General features: G+C 36.0%; 2 protein-coding genes across 2 annotated transcripts; both read left to right on the top strand.

The window, feature by feature from the left end:
- The first annotated feature begins 5,333 nt into the window (after window positions 1-5,333).
- On the top strand, window positions 5,334-9,055 carry zgc:103586. Its single transcript, XM_042401194.1, has 5 exons — window positions 5,334-5,847; window positions 5,975-6,091; window positions 7,701-7,812; window positions 7,901-7,958; window positions 8,801-9,055. Exons 1-5 carry the CDS (start codon window positions 5,841-5,843, stop codon window positions 8,912-8,914), a joined length of 408 nt encoding a protein of 135 aa, XP_042257128.1. The 5' UTR covers window positions 5,334-5,840; the 3' UTR covers window positions 8,915-9,055.
- A 154-nt stretch (window positions 9,056-9,209) lies between these two features.
- fis1 (fission, mitochondrial 1) lies at window positions 9,210-13,837 on the top strand. Its single transcript, XM_042400935.1, has 5 exons — window positions 9,210-9,316; window positions 9,787-9,919; window positions 12,454-12,530; window positions 12,742-12,847; window positions 12,945-13,837. The coding sequence occupies exons 1-5, from the start codon at window positions 9,272-9,274 to the stop codon at window positions 13,046-13,048; spliced, it is 465 nt and encodes a 154-aa protein (XP_042256869.1). The 5' UTR covers window positions 9,210-9,271; the 3' UTR covers window positions 13,049-13,837.
- The last annotated feature ends 1,569 nt before the right edge of the window (window positions 13,838-15,406 follow it).

Raw genomic sequence — 15,406 nt, 5'->3', positions numbered from 1 at the left:
CTTGAGATGGCTGTTGTATCTTAATACTTTCATTATTTCAGGTGATCTTACTGTTACTTACTGCTCACTGTGCCTTCTCCTCAATAAATCTGTGTTTACCACAAACTAACTGGGCAGGTAGTCGTCCAGCTAAGGAGTGCTGGTTGAGGAAAATACAACAAGGCTGCCATGTGTACTGCTGCCACCACGATAAACACATATTTGCTCAGTTTCTCGTTATAACGAGAAACTTTCCTTGTCTTAACACAATCCTTTTCATGTTATAACAAGTTAATTTCATGTTATAATGACATAATTTTCTGGTTTTTACTAGATACTAGACATAAGAAACTTTTCTTGTAGTAACAACATACCACTTTATCTTCTTATATAGCAAAACGTTCTTGTTATTTCACAAAATTAACGTATCTCATTATGGAAAACTTTTCTCTTTATGACATGATAAGTTGTTAACTTATCGTTAACATTAAAACAAGAAAAAAATCCACTCAGTGTCTATAGAGGTGATATTATAGCCTACATCAGCTAGAAAAAGTGAAAATCATGAAAACGACCGTGTTAAAATGAGAAAAGTGTCTAATTATATAAGAAACTGAGGAAGGGGCCCGCTGCTTATTTTTGCACTTAGCAGGTTATTCCAGCACTACTCAGTACTTCAGAGACGTAAACTGGTGAAACATTGATAATACATACATTAATGATACTCATACCTGATCATCAAAAGCAACACTGACTGTGTCTTTTGCCATAAGAACCCTGTAGTTGCACTCTGAAATCAGGTCTGTTTTCTTATTTTGTTATGTTTTAATAACACTATTTGATGAAGAATTCATCTTTTCTCAAGGTTAATGGAAATGCATACAACAACCACTCAGCCTCTTCTACTTGAAGCCTGTTTTTGACATGCTGGTTACGTTACAGCCTAAAATAAACAAATGCTATTTTAATCAATTTGAAGTAAAAAAAATCTGCTTTTGGTCTCTTACACAACGCTCTCCAGCTGCAATTCTTAACTTTGGGGAATTTAAGAGGGAAAACAAACTTCTTTTTTTAGCTTTACTTGAATTAAGAAAATGAATTTATGCACTATTACTTGGATCATGTTTGACTCAGTATTGTATTTTTCATTCTCTAAAGCAGCTCTATATTCTGACTAATTCACTCTCTGACTCTGCTTTCTTAATAATCTCAACCCGAACACATTTAATTGTAATGATTCTAAATGTTCTTGATTTTGGTTGAGATCCAGTACATATAAAATCCCTTTAAAGGAATCATTTTACTTTCACTTTAATCGCAGTGTTGACGTGAAAGGCACCATGTAAACACGCTCGTCCTGTTCAGTGGCAAACCCTGTATCAAAACATCATGTGTTAGAAATCCCCACTTGTTCCCGTAAGTCTCTTTTTAGCTTAGTCATTTGACAAATTGTTCAGGAGGAGGAAAGTTCGTCAGCTGCAGCAGCAATGGCAGGTAAATGAGTGTTTCTACGATTGTAAATATATCTTTGATATCAATATTCACTGTTACTACTTGAGTAGTTATCTAATAATACACAATATTCAGATTAGGAGCAGTGCACTAAGTCAATGATTCGTTCTTTTCATTTGTCATTTCATTTGCATATATTTGAGTCTTAAATGAGCCATGCACAGTCCCTCTGTTTAACCTTTAAGAGAGATCTACAGAGATCAATGATGTCTCATCTGACAATAAATCATCCAAGATAATTTTACTCTCCAGTGAGAAAAGTCATATCATAGTTAATAAACAGCTCACACTCGCTTTCACTTTTAGATTGAGCGTGAATGTTATAAGAGGATATAAGATAAGATATAAGAGGATATAATAAAGACATTGTAGTTGGTTATATAACGATGGTAGTGATTGTGATAACAATACTGTACCTGTCATCTCATTAATGATTAATAGAAAAAAAAGACAATGCTGTGTTTCTATGTCCCTCCCTCTTCTCTTTTTTTTCCCTTTCAGTTTCTGGCTTCTAACATGAATTTCAATCTATTAACGAACTGTCTCTGTTGTTTGTTTTCCCTCACAGTTAAAGCAGATTCTCACATTTCTTATTCTTTAATCTAACTCTTCTGGTTCCATTTAGATGTTTTTATTATGAACTCTTAATACATGTCAATCAATCAATCAGTATTATTTAAAGTGCAGAATCACCATGCAGCATGGTCCCCAATACATTTTACAGTTAAAAAGAACACATACGACAACATACAGCAATCAATTTACAATAATGAAAATTAAAAGTTAAACAATTAATGTTAAATAGGTGTTAAAAGGTGATAGGTCTGGCTTAGTTTTAGGGGAGGTTGTAATGTAGTGAATAAATATAGGTTGATTATAGGTTTTCAGTGCTTCTTTAACATGTAATGGAAGGCCATACCAGAGAAAAGGGGGCACGGTAGGCAAATACTCCGAAGCGAACTGAAGGAATGACCAGGAGACCAGCATCGAGAGAGCGATGAGGGCGTGCTGGTGTATATGGTGTAATAAGCTCAGATACGCAAGGTGGTGCATGCAAGACCTTATAAATTAAAAGAACCTTAAAATCTGTTTTTTGTCATGTGAAAACATTATGAAGAATGAAAGAGGAGCCATGCTTAAAATCGAATGAAATTGAATCATTTTATCTGTTTATTTTGCACCTTCATGCATTTTGACCATATTATGTTCATGTGTAACATGTCTACAGTGCAGCAGCTGTGGGAGGAGAATTTAAACTAATCTGAGTTTTGCTCTCTAGCCCCCTCTGCACGCCGCCCCATGACAGTAACTACTGGTATCGTATGGAAGTTTCAACTGGACCCCCCACCACCAAAACCCCCGACATTAACAGGCAAGTATCTGAGGGTGTAAATCTGTAACATACTTAAGTTACAAAATGTTTTAACTATTTACATGAAAATAAAAAGTAGTGAGATATGGAGTCAAACACATCTCATAATATGTCATAAATACCAATTACTCAACTTAAAGTATCTGCTGCCTGTTTGAGTTATATTACAATTAACTGGCCGTCTATTTAAAGGTGAAATTCCCTGTAATTAGGCTGAAGTTGCTGATTTAAATCTGAAGTTTTGTTTTATCTCACTCTATTAGTTGCTGCCACAGTATGTGCTGCCGTCGTGATTCTGACTCGAACCATCTTCGGTCAGTATGCTCTTCCTCAAATACATGTTTGACTTTCAACAACCCTCATCTGTTCTGAAACTAAACATTTCCTGTCACTGCAGGTGTGGTGTATTTCAACGACTGCCCCCAGCAGCCGAACATCCCCAACTACCTGTTAGGGATGGCTTTAATACCTCTGATAATGGTCCAATTTGTGACCTTCCCCTGTGAGAGAGATGCACCTCAGCCACACCAGCGTCCTGGTGTTCTCAAAGCCTGTCTGCATTTTTTAGCAGTCGTGTCTATCCCTATGTGGATCCTGGCAGGTAAAAATGAAAAAATGCTAAAAGAGTTTTTCTAAAACACACAAAATCCTGATTACTCTTTTATAGCCTGGATGCTTTATTTGTATGAAAATGCTGACATTTTTCTTTCCAAAAAAGGACAACAGATTACAACTAAATGTTTTTGCCCCCCCCCCCCCCCCCCCCCGTCCCTCATCTGCACCCACATACAGGTGACATCTGGATCTTTTCGATCTACCAGCCCAACTATGATCCTGCAGCTGCTGATGGTCTTTACTGCAATAAGACCCTGTACACCTTCGCTTTCTGGAACGCAGTGTGGGAGACGTTTGTAATGTTCGCCTTCCTGGTTAAACTCTGCAAAGGGCTGCTGTGTTACGTGATAATGAGTCCTGCACCAACGCACAGAGAGTTTTATGGGAATGTGTAAGGCATGGACAGAGTAGGAGTGTTTAATGATCTACACGATTATCTGCGAGCTTTAAAAAAGATAAAATACTATGCACTTTGAATGTGAAAATCAGTGGTTAATCTACAGTTTTATTTGGGACTGTTATTTTCTATACATGGATCTCAGGTTTGATCTAAAGTAGGTGCATCACTGTTTCCTTCTTTCTTTGCGTTAAAGGGTAAAGCTGCTATTATTCTGTATTTTTCATATTGTCAACAAATCCCATGAAAAGACCGACAATGTGTTGTCTGTCTCTCAATGCTTACCAAATTTCCTTCAGCCTTTTTGTCACAAATCAGGTCACAAATATACGGTTTCATCCTTTAAATGAAGCAGTTTCTTAAAACAGCAGGGTACTATGTCTTTATCAAATGTTACTCAAACAGGAGTAAACTGTGCATTTGTAGGGACTATTTTCAGCTGTGGAGTTTTCATTCCTGGGTAGTAAGTATTATTTCCTGAATGCTTATGCTTGAAAAGTATAAAAAATGACTGTTATTCCCTTCAAACTTTGCTTTTGTGACCTGGAGAGTGATATTTTGAAGTTCACTTATTTCCAATGGGAAAACAGGCAAATTTGCACATTTCCATTCACATAAAGTCAGAAAAACAACATATGAATCAAAATTAACATGTATTTAGACTAAAGTTATATAAAAAAAAAGTCACCACAGAAGATTTAGGAGTGAGTGGTTTTTTTAGATTTATGATTATACTGTAAATCACTTTCACTTTCACAAATAAGGCCCCAAATTTAGTCTCACATCATCGTATTCAGTGATTCATGTTGTTTTTTCTGAATGAAAATGTGCAAAGTGACCAATTTTCCCATTGGAATTAGGTACATTTTTAAAATATCACTGTCCTGGTCACAAAAGTTAAGTTTGAACAGTCATTTTCTATACTTTTTAGACTTAAGCAATATAACACTTACTACCCAAGAACAAAAAAAAGTAAAAATGTGTTACACAGGTTTATTGTAACACACATTTGGTGCTGGTGAGTCTTTATGGTAGCAGGATGTTTATGTGGGAATAACTCAAATTATCTGGTTTTGGCCATACAGACAATATTTGTTAGTGTGATCAATTCACTGCTGGTTTTGGTCTTTTGTTGTTGTTTTGGATTTGTTGACATTAAGAAAAATAATAAGAAAAACTACTTGTTTGTTTTTTCCCCCAACCCTTTCTTTTTCAAAACAACTGTAATTATTTTTTTTATTATTTTCATGTAGGTGTTGACTGTTTTGACCTCAGGAAGTTGTGCAAATCTGTAAAAAAAAAAAAAAAAAATTGCTGTATATTGATATAAAATTGTCTATTGCTTGTCTTATTATTTATTTTACATTTGCTTGAAAATTTCTTGTTATTTTAAATAAAATTGTGCATTAATGTAAATGGGACAAGATTGTGGTACCGGAAGCCTTCTGATTTCCGTTTGCCCCCTTACCCGGTTGCTCGAAAATTTCCTGTAACATGTCACAACTTGTAACTTGTAAGTTGTGTCCTACGTTAGTGCAATTTTGTCTTAGTAGTGCAGTTATTTTTTGTCAATATATGACGTTATATTGTCATAATATAGCTCCCTCGTGTTGCAACCAAGTGATTTTCAAATTTTTTTGACTGCATAGTGGTTTTGTCATCGTTACCGTTAGTTCAACAACCGTTTTTCTCGCGAGAAACTTTGATAAAACACAGCTGGTCCCATCTGATACGGTCACAGTTCAGTCCCAAACTGGTCGATGACGCTGCGTCCAGCCGGCCAATACCGTGAAGGTAAACAATGCGCGGCCAGCTGGTCTCGCTCCGGTCAGCAAACTTGGCTGACTGAGTCCACATCAGTTTTAAAACATTAACCATTAGCCTGTCATCCATTTGTCCATCACATGACGCTCCAGTTTGTCAAGGTGACATTAGTCCAAAAACTATCCACCGTCTTCTTCTGCAATGACAGGCAAGTCCACTTCTCTCCACCTCAACCTTGTTTATGATTGCAGACTTTTCGTTTCATTTGACACATGATGTACTAACTGTTAGCAAACCTTGACTTGTTAACTCATGGTGGTTTATTTAATGCGTAGATAAAGTAAAAGAGCTCGTTTCCAAGTGCCTGCAGGCCCGGGATATGGCATACTGCCCCTACAGTCGTTTTCCTGTCGGTGCTGCCATATTAACAGCAGATGGCGCTATAATCACAGGTAATAACCCAACTGGTGACTTCTTGCTTCCTATGGTTTAAAGGACAGGTTCACAGATTTCAAGTCTGTCTTAAGACAACAGTCAGGAGCCCAAATGAACATTGAAATAGTTTTTCTTGTCATAATCATTCCTCCTGTTCATGCTGACCATTAGAAGATCCCTTTATAATGCACTTACAATGTAAGTGATGGGGGCCAAAATCCACAGTCCTCCTTCTGTGCAGAAATGTATTTTAAAGTTTATCTGAAGCTAATGTGAAGCTTCAAATAAGTCAAGTCAAGTAGATATCTTTCAATGTTACAGTCTTCTTAGTGCCAAAGTCCCTCTTTTTGTTACTATACTTCCACCACAGCTCAACAGGGAAACACAAAGAGGGAATTTGATGCTAAAAAGACTGTAAATGTGGCAAATATCCACTTGATATGACTAACTCAGACTGCTGAAGCATCATATAAGCTTCAGATAAACCTTTAGATGCAATTTTGTGGACACACTGTGGATTTTGGCCCCCATCACTTACCTTGAAAGCACATTTGAAGGGGATCTTTTAATAGCCAGTATGAACAGGAGGAATGATTACAGTGAGGAAAACTTTTCAGTGTTCATATGGACACCTGACCGTTGTTTTAAAACAGACTTGAAAAAATTGTGAACCTATTTTTTAAGTACACTAATGGCGGAATCTAACTATGTACATTTACTCAAGTACTGTACTTACTTTTTACTCTACTACATTTATTTGATTGCATACTACTCTACATATTAAAATATAATGCATGGTTATAGATTAAACTGCCAATAATACAAGTTAACTCAACTAGCTGCAGCAGTTGAATGCTGCACAAACATGAATGCCTCAGTATTAACCATCCACTAATAATATTTACAATAATATTACACTGACAATCTTCTGCACTTTTACACTTTAAATAAATGTTGCTACTGATAATATGTTTACTTTAGTACAATTTTTATTGCAGTACTTGTTATGGAGTCATTTTAAATTGTAGTTTTAGTACTTTTATTCAAAGAAAAGTAAACGTCTTTCACCACTGAAGTACACCCATCAAGTATATTAATTTGCTCAAGTACTATACTATTGTACTATAATAGTAACTGTATTTCTCATTACTATTAATGTTGGTGTACATAGTAATTACTATCGTATTTTTGTGTTTTTTATGCTTCATTTTGTGTATAGTAAATCCTCATAAAGTCCATCCAGTTACTTATTCATATCAAGTTACTTATCCTCACTATGCATCTGTTCTGTGGGATCAATAAAGTTTATTCTATCTCATTCCATCTTATTGTATCAGTAAAAATTTTGAGGTGAACGATGTGTTGTCACACAGTAAATTCAACTACTCAAAAGTATAAAAAATAGTTCAAATTAGCTCCATCTCAACCAGCTATAGTATTAAAACCCTGTGTACACATTAATGCTTCAGTATTAATAATTCAACAATGTATATTAACAATTTTTACTTTTGATGCTTGCTGATGATGCGTCTGTGCTTTATTTATTTTTCTTTTACATGGTAGTATTTTTTTAAAGAGTCTGAATTGTGAAAGAGTCCAGTGTCTTAAGTATTTCTGTATTTTCAGGCTGTAATGTGGAAAACGCCTCCTACGGTCTGACAGTGTGCGCCGAGCGAACGGCCATCCAGAGAGCCGTGGTGGAGGGACACAGGCAGTTCACCGCCATCGCTGTGACATGGTGAGTAATGACATGATGAGACATTAACATTAAAAGTTTCACGCAGCACGTTTTCTTATCTGTTCCCTCTGTCCTCTCCTGTCTGTAGTGATATCAAAGACCGCTTTGTCGGGCCGTGTGGAGCATGTCGACAGGTTCTTTTGGAGGTGAGACGCCTCTTTTATGACCAGTGCAGACAATCATTATCTCATGATAAGTATGATACACTGTAAAAATGTCACAGCTTATCAAGACATTCTGTTGATAATTGCATCCTAAAAATCTTATTAAGGATGCAGAATCTTGATTTTACAAAATACTTGACAGAAGATTTGCTTTTGAAACAGGCTGAAATATTATTTCTGGACTTTTTACACTTTTTTAAAAGAGAAATAAACTTTACGAACTGAATTACAAATAAAAATGATTTCATAAAAGTAGATTTTGTAGAGTTTATAAACAAGAAACACTTACTCGTCCATATCAAACACATCTTTGGATATTGCAGCAGGCAGTGGTTGGGCTGTGTGTACAGCAGGAGCCATTGTATTTTACAGGCATGTTAAACATTGACATAACTAATAACCAAGCACAGTAAAATCTGATAACTCTCCTATAAAGAAGGGCTGCTTTGGTCAGTAAATTAAATTATCATTTGAGGCAATATATCAAAAATTAATATGAGTATTGTCTTTTTCCTCCTATCATAATTAAGTTAACTTCAATAGGCCAACAAAAAAGTCAATTTTTTCAATCATGACTAAGCAAAACTATATAGAAGGAGGCTGAACACCATTCAGAGAGATTTTTAACATGTTAGCCCCCAAATTGTTCTTGTTATGGAATTATAACTGATCAGTAAAGCAAAATGAATCCATTAGTTACAACTTATTTTAAAGAAGTGGTACCCATAGCTCAGTTTGTTGGGGAAAAAAATGTACATGTACTTATTCTATATAGCTTTCATGTCTGTATTCACAATTGTGCATCACTCTCTCTTCTTCACTAGTTTGGAACAGACTGGATTGTATACTTGACCAAGCCAGATGGATCTTACAAAGAAACCAGCCTCAGTGAACTGTTGCCGCTAGCCTTTTCACCAGCCCACCTGGCAAAGAACTGATGAAGCCACAACAGCCACATTAGGGTTTTTTTTAGTATTTTTAGTGTTGTACTGTAATGTTTTACCTGCAATGTCTCTGGAACTGTAGTTATAGCAACATTGAAAATTTGGTAAACAATAAAACATTTTTTCCCAAAAACATATGTGAGTGTTTATGTGTATTATTATTATTATTATTATTATTATTATTATTATTATTATTATTATTATTATTATTATTATGAAGAAGAAGAAGAAGAAGAAGAAGAAGAAGAAGAAGAAGAAGAAGACAGACGTTACTAGAAAGCTCTAAAGCGACGTCACGTATCGTATGTCACGTGGTAGGAGTGGGCGGCTCCGAAGCCTGTTTCCGGAAACATGGAGGCTGTGCTAAGTGATGTGGTGGCCCCTGAAGACCTTTTAGTAAGTTTTCACGTTATTAAACCTCTTCTTCCTTACATAAAACATACATATCAGCTCCCGAGCGACTCACATTGAGTCGCTCACAGTATCTATTTCACTTAATAATTGCGGAAAGTTTGATTAAAACGCGACGTAACGGAGCGTACTGTGACGCGTCACTTAGCCAGCTAATGCTAACGATCATGTTTTTGATCAATAACTGATCACAGTGTCGTCGTTATTAACTTTGACAGAATTACTCACGTTTCGTGGTGACAACAGCGTCGGAATAATGTGTAATTATGTGAGATTGATAGTAAAAAAGAGTCCGAGATTACACAATTAATGTCACATTTACGAAACCACACGCACTTAGTATAATGTAATGTTACCCAAAGCAACATGTTTCTGTTTTACTTTCATGCCCTGATATTGTTATTAACTATTACACAAATTCAGTTCTGCGGTCGCTTCATGCTTTGTTTTGACAGAAATTTGAGAAGAAGTACAACAGTGAGCTGGCGAAGGGAGCTGTCTCCAAAGAAACAAAGTTTGAATATGCTTGGTGTCTGATCAGGAGCAAATACACAGATGACATCAAGAAGGGGACTGTACTCCTGGGGGGTAAGTTAATTTTAAAAAATGCATGTTTTATTGGAGTATATTATTAGTGCTCGAAATGGCTAAATTCCTACTTGTAAACTCCAAAGACTGCTGTCCCATAAAAAGTAAAACACTAAAATCATAATCTGTAATCACCTCCATAACTGTGGTTTTCTGTAGGGTTGCAACTAATGATTATTTTCATTATAGATTAATCTGTTGATTATTTATCCAATTAATCTATAAGTTGTTGTTGAGTTGTTGTTGGTCTATAAAATGTATTCGCTATTTCCCAAAGCCCAAGGTGACGTCCTCAAATGTCATCTTTTGACACAAAGATGTTCAGTTTATTACCAAAGAAGACTGAATAAACCAGAAAACATTCACATTTGAGGAACTGGAATCAGGGAATTTGAACATTTTACTTTGAATAAAATGATTTGAGATGATTAATCAGTTATCAAAATAGTTGGCAATTTCATTTTCTTTTGATTGACTTATCGTTGCAGCCCTAGTTTTCACTTTAAAGGGGACTTATTATGCTTTCCCTTGTTTTCAGTTATATATATGTTCAGTTCAATTCAATTCAGATTTTATTAAGGACACAACTCATGGGGGGTCCATAGCACAATAAAATACAAAGTGTAAAACAAAACAAAAACAATAAATTAATAAACAATCTCTTAAAAAAAAACAAAAAACAACAAAAGGCATTCCACAATGATCAGGTATTTGTATTTAGGTTAGAATGTCAGTGGTTCCACGTTCAGATAACCTCCACATACATCTACATATATGATTTCATATTACAGCAGAGCAGGTAGGTATTCCAACATTAATGAACATTTAGCTTGCACTGCAGCGTCTTAGAGCTTTTAGCAGCAGCCTCATACTGTCATTATAAGCCACTGTGAGTCTCTGCATGCTGCCTTTTCTGTAGCAACGCCACAGGTGGGCAGCATACACTGTAGTGGGGTACAAAAAGCTTTAAAAAGAGAGATCTTCACAGTTACTGAACACACACTAAATTTGCGAGCCAACATGTTTGCTTGTGCGTACAACTTTCCACACTGTCTGTAAATGTCCCTATCATCATCATCATCATCATCATCATCATCTGATAAATCTTTAGTTATATAATCGCCCAAATATTTAGCCTCATTATACTCCTCAAGGGCAATGCCAGACAGGAAGAAACCAGGAAATACTAATTTTCTGTCTTCTCTACTTCTGACTATCATAATATTACTCTTATTTTCATTATATCTGATGTTAAAATCTATACCATATTGTGAGCATATCCTCAATAACTGTTGAAGACCAGCACTACATGGACAGAAAATCACCAAATCATCTGCGTACATGAGGTGGTTAATGATAGAATTGCCAACTATAGACCCTGTTCCACATCTTTTCAGCTGCAGTGACAGATCATGCATATAGATGTTAAAAAGAAAGAGACAGAATACTGCCTTGTCGAACTCCATTATTCACATGGAACTGAGCAGATACAGATATATAATGTTACAATGTCAGATGTTCATATTAAACGTGGCCAAAGTGTCAAATAATGAGGTAAATGTATGTAGAAATAATCCCTGTGAGCAAAGAGGACCAGCTTCAGACTATCTCTGAACACTCGGTTTCCAACTGTTTTTTCTACTTTCAGCCCGAGCCAATGTCGGCTCGTGATGGATTTCTTTATATGGTCATCTGCTCCACGCACAGCGTGCGAATGCACTGCTTTGCTCCACTAACATTATAGCATTTTTCTATTGTTTTGGGGGTAGTCATGCCGAGCCATGACTGGAGTCAAGCTGCCACGCTGTGAGTGTTTTTCCATTACACAGCAGGGTACAGTAAAATAAGTTGTTTACCTGTTGGAGGTGTGCTGGTCGTCTGCAACTTTTCATCAAACATCTCACTGTGGCTGTTTCTGCTTGTACTATTCCTCCCTGTATTATTTCCAACTGATTGACTGAACAAAGTAAAGGTCAGACACTAGACATCTATAGATGTACAGTGTATATATATATATATATATATATACTGATTGTTTTGTCCTAACAATAGTCCAAAACCTAAAGATATTCACTTTACTATCACAGACTACCAAAATAAAACAAAAAATATTTACATTTACAAACATTTAGCATTTTTCTTAAAAATTAACTAAATGATGATCATTTATTGTTGTTCATTCATTTTTCTGTCAATTAACAAATCAACAAACAAATCAAATCATCTTGTCGTTTCAGCGTTACTTGGTTGATGTATTTAATAGTGATTATATTTATTTTTGATGTTGTATATTTGGTCTACTGGATGCTGTTTCAGAAGGATTTGAATTGAAATATTTGGAATAACAATTTCTGTACAAACAGTTTAATGCATAGAACAGTAGAAACTTGAATTTTGTGAATGGTTTTACTGGTAAATATCACACAATGTACGTAGCAGCTCCACTGTTTGTAAAGTGATGACTGCTGTAACATATTAACTTGTATTTTTTCATAACTCTCTGTTGTTGTTGTTGTCGTTGTTTTGTCTTTTAGAGCTTGTTCAGAAAGCATCAAAGGACGACTCCCGCGACTTCTTGTTCTACCTTGCAGTGGCCAACTACAGACTCAAAGTGAGTAGCATTTCTGAAGCCATTACAGATGATTACATCTACATTGTTACATTGTAGGGTTTTTTAACTAATGTAGGGTTTTTGTTAACTAATTTAGCATTTACAGCCATAACATCAGTTCATATTAAACCGTGCACACATCTGAGAGTATTTTCTATTTTTGTTTGAATTACTCCTTTTTTGTCTCCCTCTCCCCTTGTTCTTCTTCCAGGAATATGAAAAAGCTCTGAAATACATCCGGACTCTTCTAAGGAACGAGCCGGGGAACAAGCAGGCTCTGGAGATGGAGAAACTCATCGACAAGGCTTTGAAAAAAGGTAAGACAGAATAAACTGCTCGCTCAGGTCAGGTTATTTAACTCTGCTGTTTGAGCGAATAAATCCAGACTGCTGACCCTCACATGTTGTCATCTAGATGGCTTGGTCGGCATGGCGATCGTCGGGGGAATCGGTCTCGGTGTGGCCGGCTTAGCGGGCCTCATCGGCTTGGCGGTGTCGAAGGGAGCTGCCAAATCCTAACCTGGACATGAGACGGCGTGTCTTCATTTTGCTGGACTGATACACTGATACACCCTCTCCCCGCATAATACATTTAAACGCTGTGGAGAAAGCTTGAAGGATGGAACATTTTGAAGTTTAATAAGTACTGCTACACATTAAAGGGTTTGAATAATGCCAGTGAATAACCTGTTTGCATATTTTAACAGGGTTGAGATTCACCATACATACGACATTACTCTGTTGTCTAGTCACAAACTAAAGCATGGCACTTTCTCTGTATTTGTGTAAATAATAACAATAGACAAGGTGCAGCCGACTTTTATGTAATTTCTTAGTTATTATGCACCTCAGCCTAAACTTTCTAAGTTGACATTTACATTTTGTAAAAAAAAATATCTTTCTGAAAGTGCAGTTGTGGTTCTGTAAATGTCTGTTTAATTATTTTTGCCATTAAGAAAACACATTGTTGAGGAAAGTGTTATTGGTGCAGTGGGACGTGTAGCTTGTAACGCCAGAAAGCAACAGTGTGTAGTTTGTTTGCTGGTGAAGTTGGAGTGACTCTGCTGTAAGAAGTACTGTACGTCCAGCTGTGAAGGCCACAACCACGCAGAGAAATTTAATTTTGGACACGAGGTTTCTTTGTATTTGTGCTGATTGTAAGTTGAAAGTAAGGAAGGGAACACACTTATTGGGAATTAATACATTCACATGTCATGTGAGGCGCATTTCTGAACACTTACCTGTGCTACATTTAATGGGCTGTGTTTTCCATATTGTTAAATAAAATGATTTTGAGCTGACAGGAAATGATTGTGGAGCTGTTGAATGACGACCGCCTCAGTGTTTTTAGTGTCACACGCTCAGGTACGTTTCTCTCCACAGATCTCTGAGTGCCGCAGAAGAAACAATCAGACATAATCATAAATAGGTGTGACGTAAGTTAAAAGTTTTAAATCTCCCAGTTCAATGAGACGATCAAGTTTTAAAATCCCTTTTTGGCTCATGCGGTTTATGTGGTGTAAATACTGAGAAGCTATATTCCCAAGTTCAGTATTTACTCCTGAGGTATCAAAAGTTCTTCTGTATCAGCTTTATCAACAAAACACTGGTTCTCTTTTTGCTCTTGTCTTGTGAGGACCAGCTCAACTTTTTTCATAAAATACAGTGATGAAAACAATCTTTACCTGTTGTAATTAAACACAAAGCGCAGTGGTGAACTGCATCTAGTTGTTTTAAAGTGGGATGTGCCGCTTGTGAGTACAAGACGTATCTATAGTTTATTTGAATATGTAGGATAGACGGTGTCTCTCTACTCAGAGAACACCATCCTTCCATGTTTGAGTGTCACACGCTCAGGTACGTTTCTCTCCACAGATCTCTGAGTGACGCAGAAGAAACAATCAGACATAATCATAAATAGGTGTGACGTAAGTTAAAAGTTTAAAATCTCCCAGTTCAATGAGACGATCAAGTTTTAAAATCCCTTTTTGGCTCATGCAGTTCATGTGGTATAAATACTGGGAAGCTATATTCTCAAGTTCAGTATTTACTCATGAGGTAAATACTGAACTTTTTTCATAAAATACAGTGATGAAAACAATCTGTACCTGTTGTAATTAAACACAAAGCGCAGTAGTGAACCGCTTCTAGTTGTTTTAAAGTGGAATGAGCAGCTTGTGAGTACAAGACGTATCTATAGTTAAAGCAACGATATGTTCTCTATCATATCTCTTCATTTGAAAATGTAGGATAGATGGTGTCTCTCTACTCAGAGAACACCATCCTTCCATGTTCAACAAAACACAAATAAATAAGCATTATGAAATAAATCATATGAATAAATACAGACAAATATATAATATGGACGTGGAATTGTGAAATAATCCTGCTTCTCTTTGCAACACTATTTTTCCTCACTTGTCCTTACTGACAGACAAAGCTTTTGTAATAAAAATTACCCAATGAATAAACTTGACCCAATAATAAGCTGAGTTTTAAATAAAATATTGGATAATTTCACAATTTCATGGTTATATATTTTGTCTGTATGTATTCCTAGAATTATTAATTTCATAACATCTTATTTATTTAACTGATATTGAACATTTTGGGTCTCTATATTCTGATAAAACAAACCCATCTTTCATCTCGTTCTGAGTCGCTGCAAATGATGATAATGTTTTATTGTAAGACTGTGATGGATGAATTCACAGAGAACAAGTTTTATTGTTTTATTGAGTTTTATTGTCAATATCCAGAAGACACATTTGCAAGTGCAGATGTTCCAGTTCGCTATGCGGAAGAGATACTGTATGAAGTTCGCTGTTGGTATTTGTACATACAACCACATAGGTCACGTCACCCTAATATGTTTCT

Source organism: Thunnus maccoyii, chromosome 22 (genome assembly GCF_910596095.1).
Source record: "Thunnus maccoyii chromosome 22, fThuMac1.1, whole genome shotgun sequence".
Classification (NCBI taxonomy): domain Eukaryota; kingdom Metazoa; phylum Chordata; class Actinopteri; order Scombriformes; family Scombridae; genus Thunnus; species Thunnus maccoyii.
The sequence above is the reverse complement of the archived record's forward strand: the minus strand, read 5'-3'. Positions and strand labels throughout refer to the sequence as shown.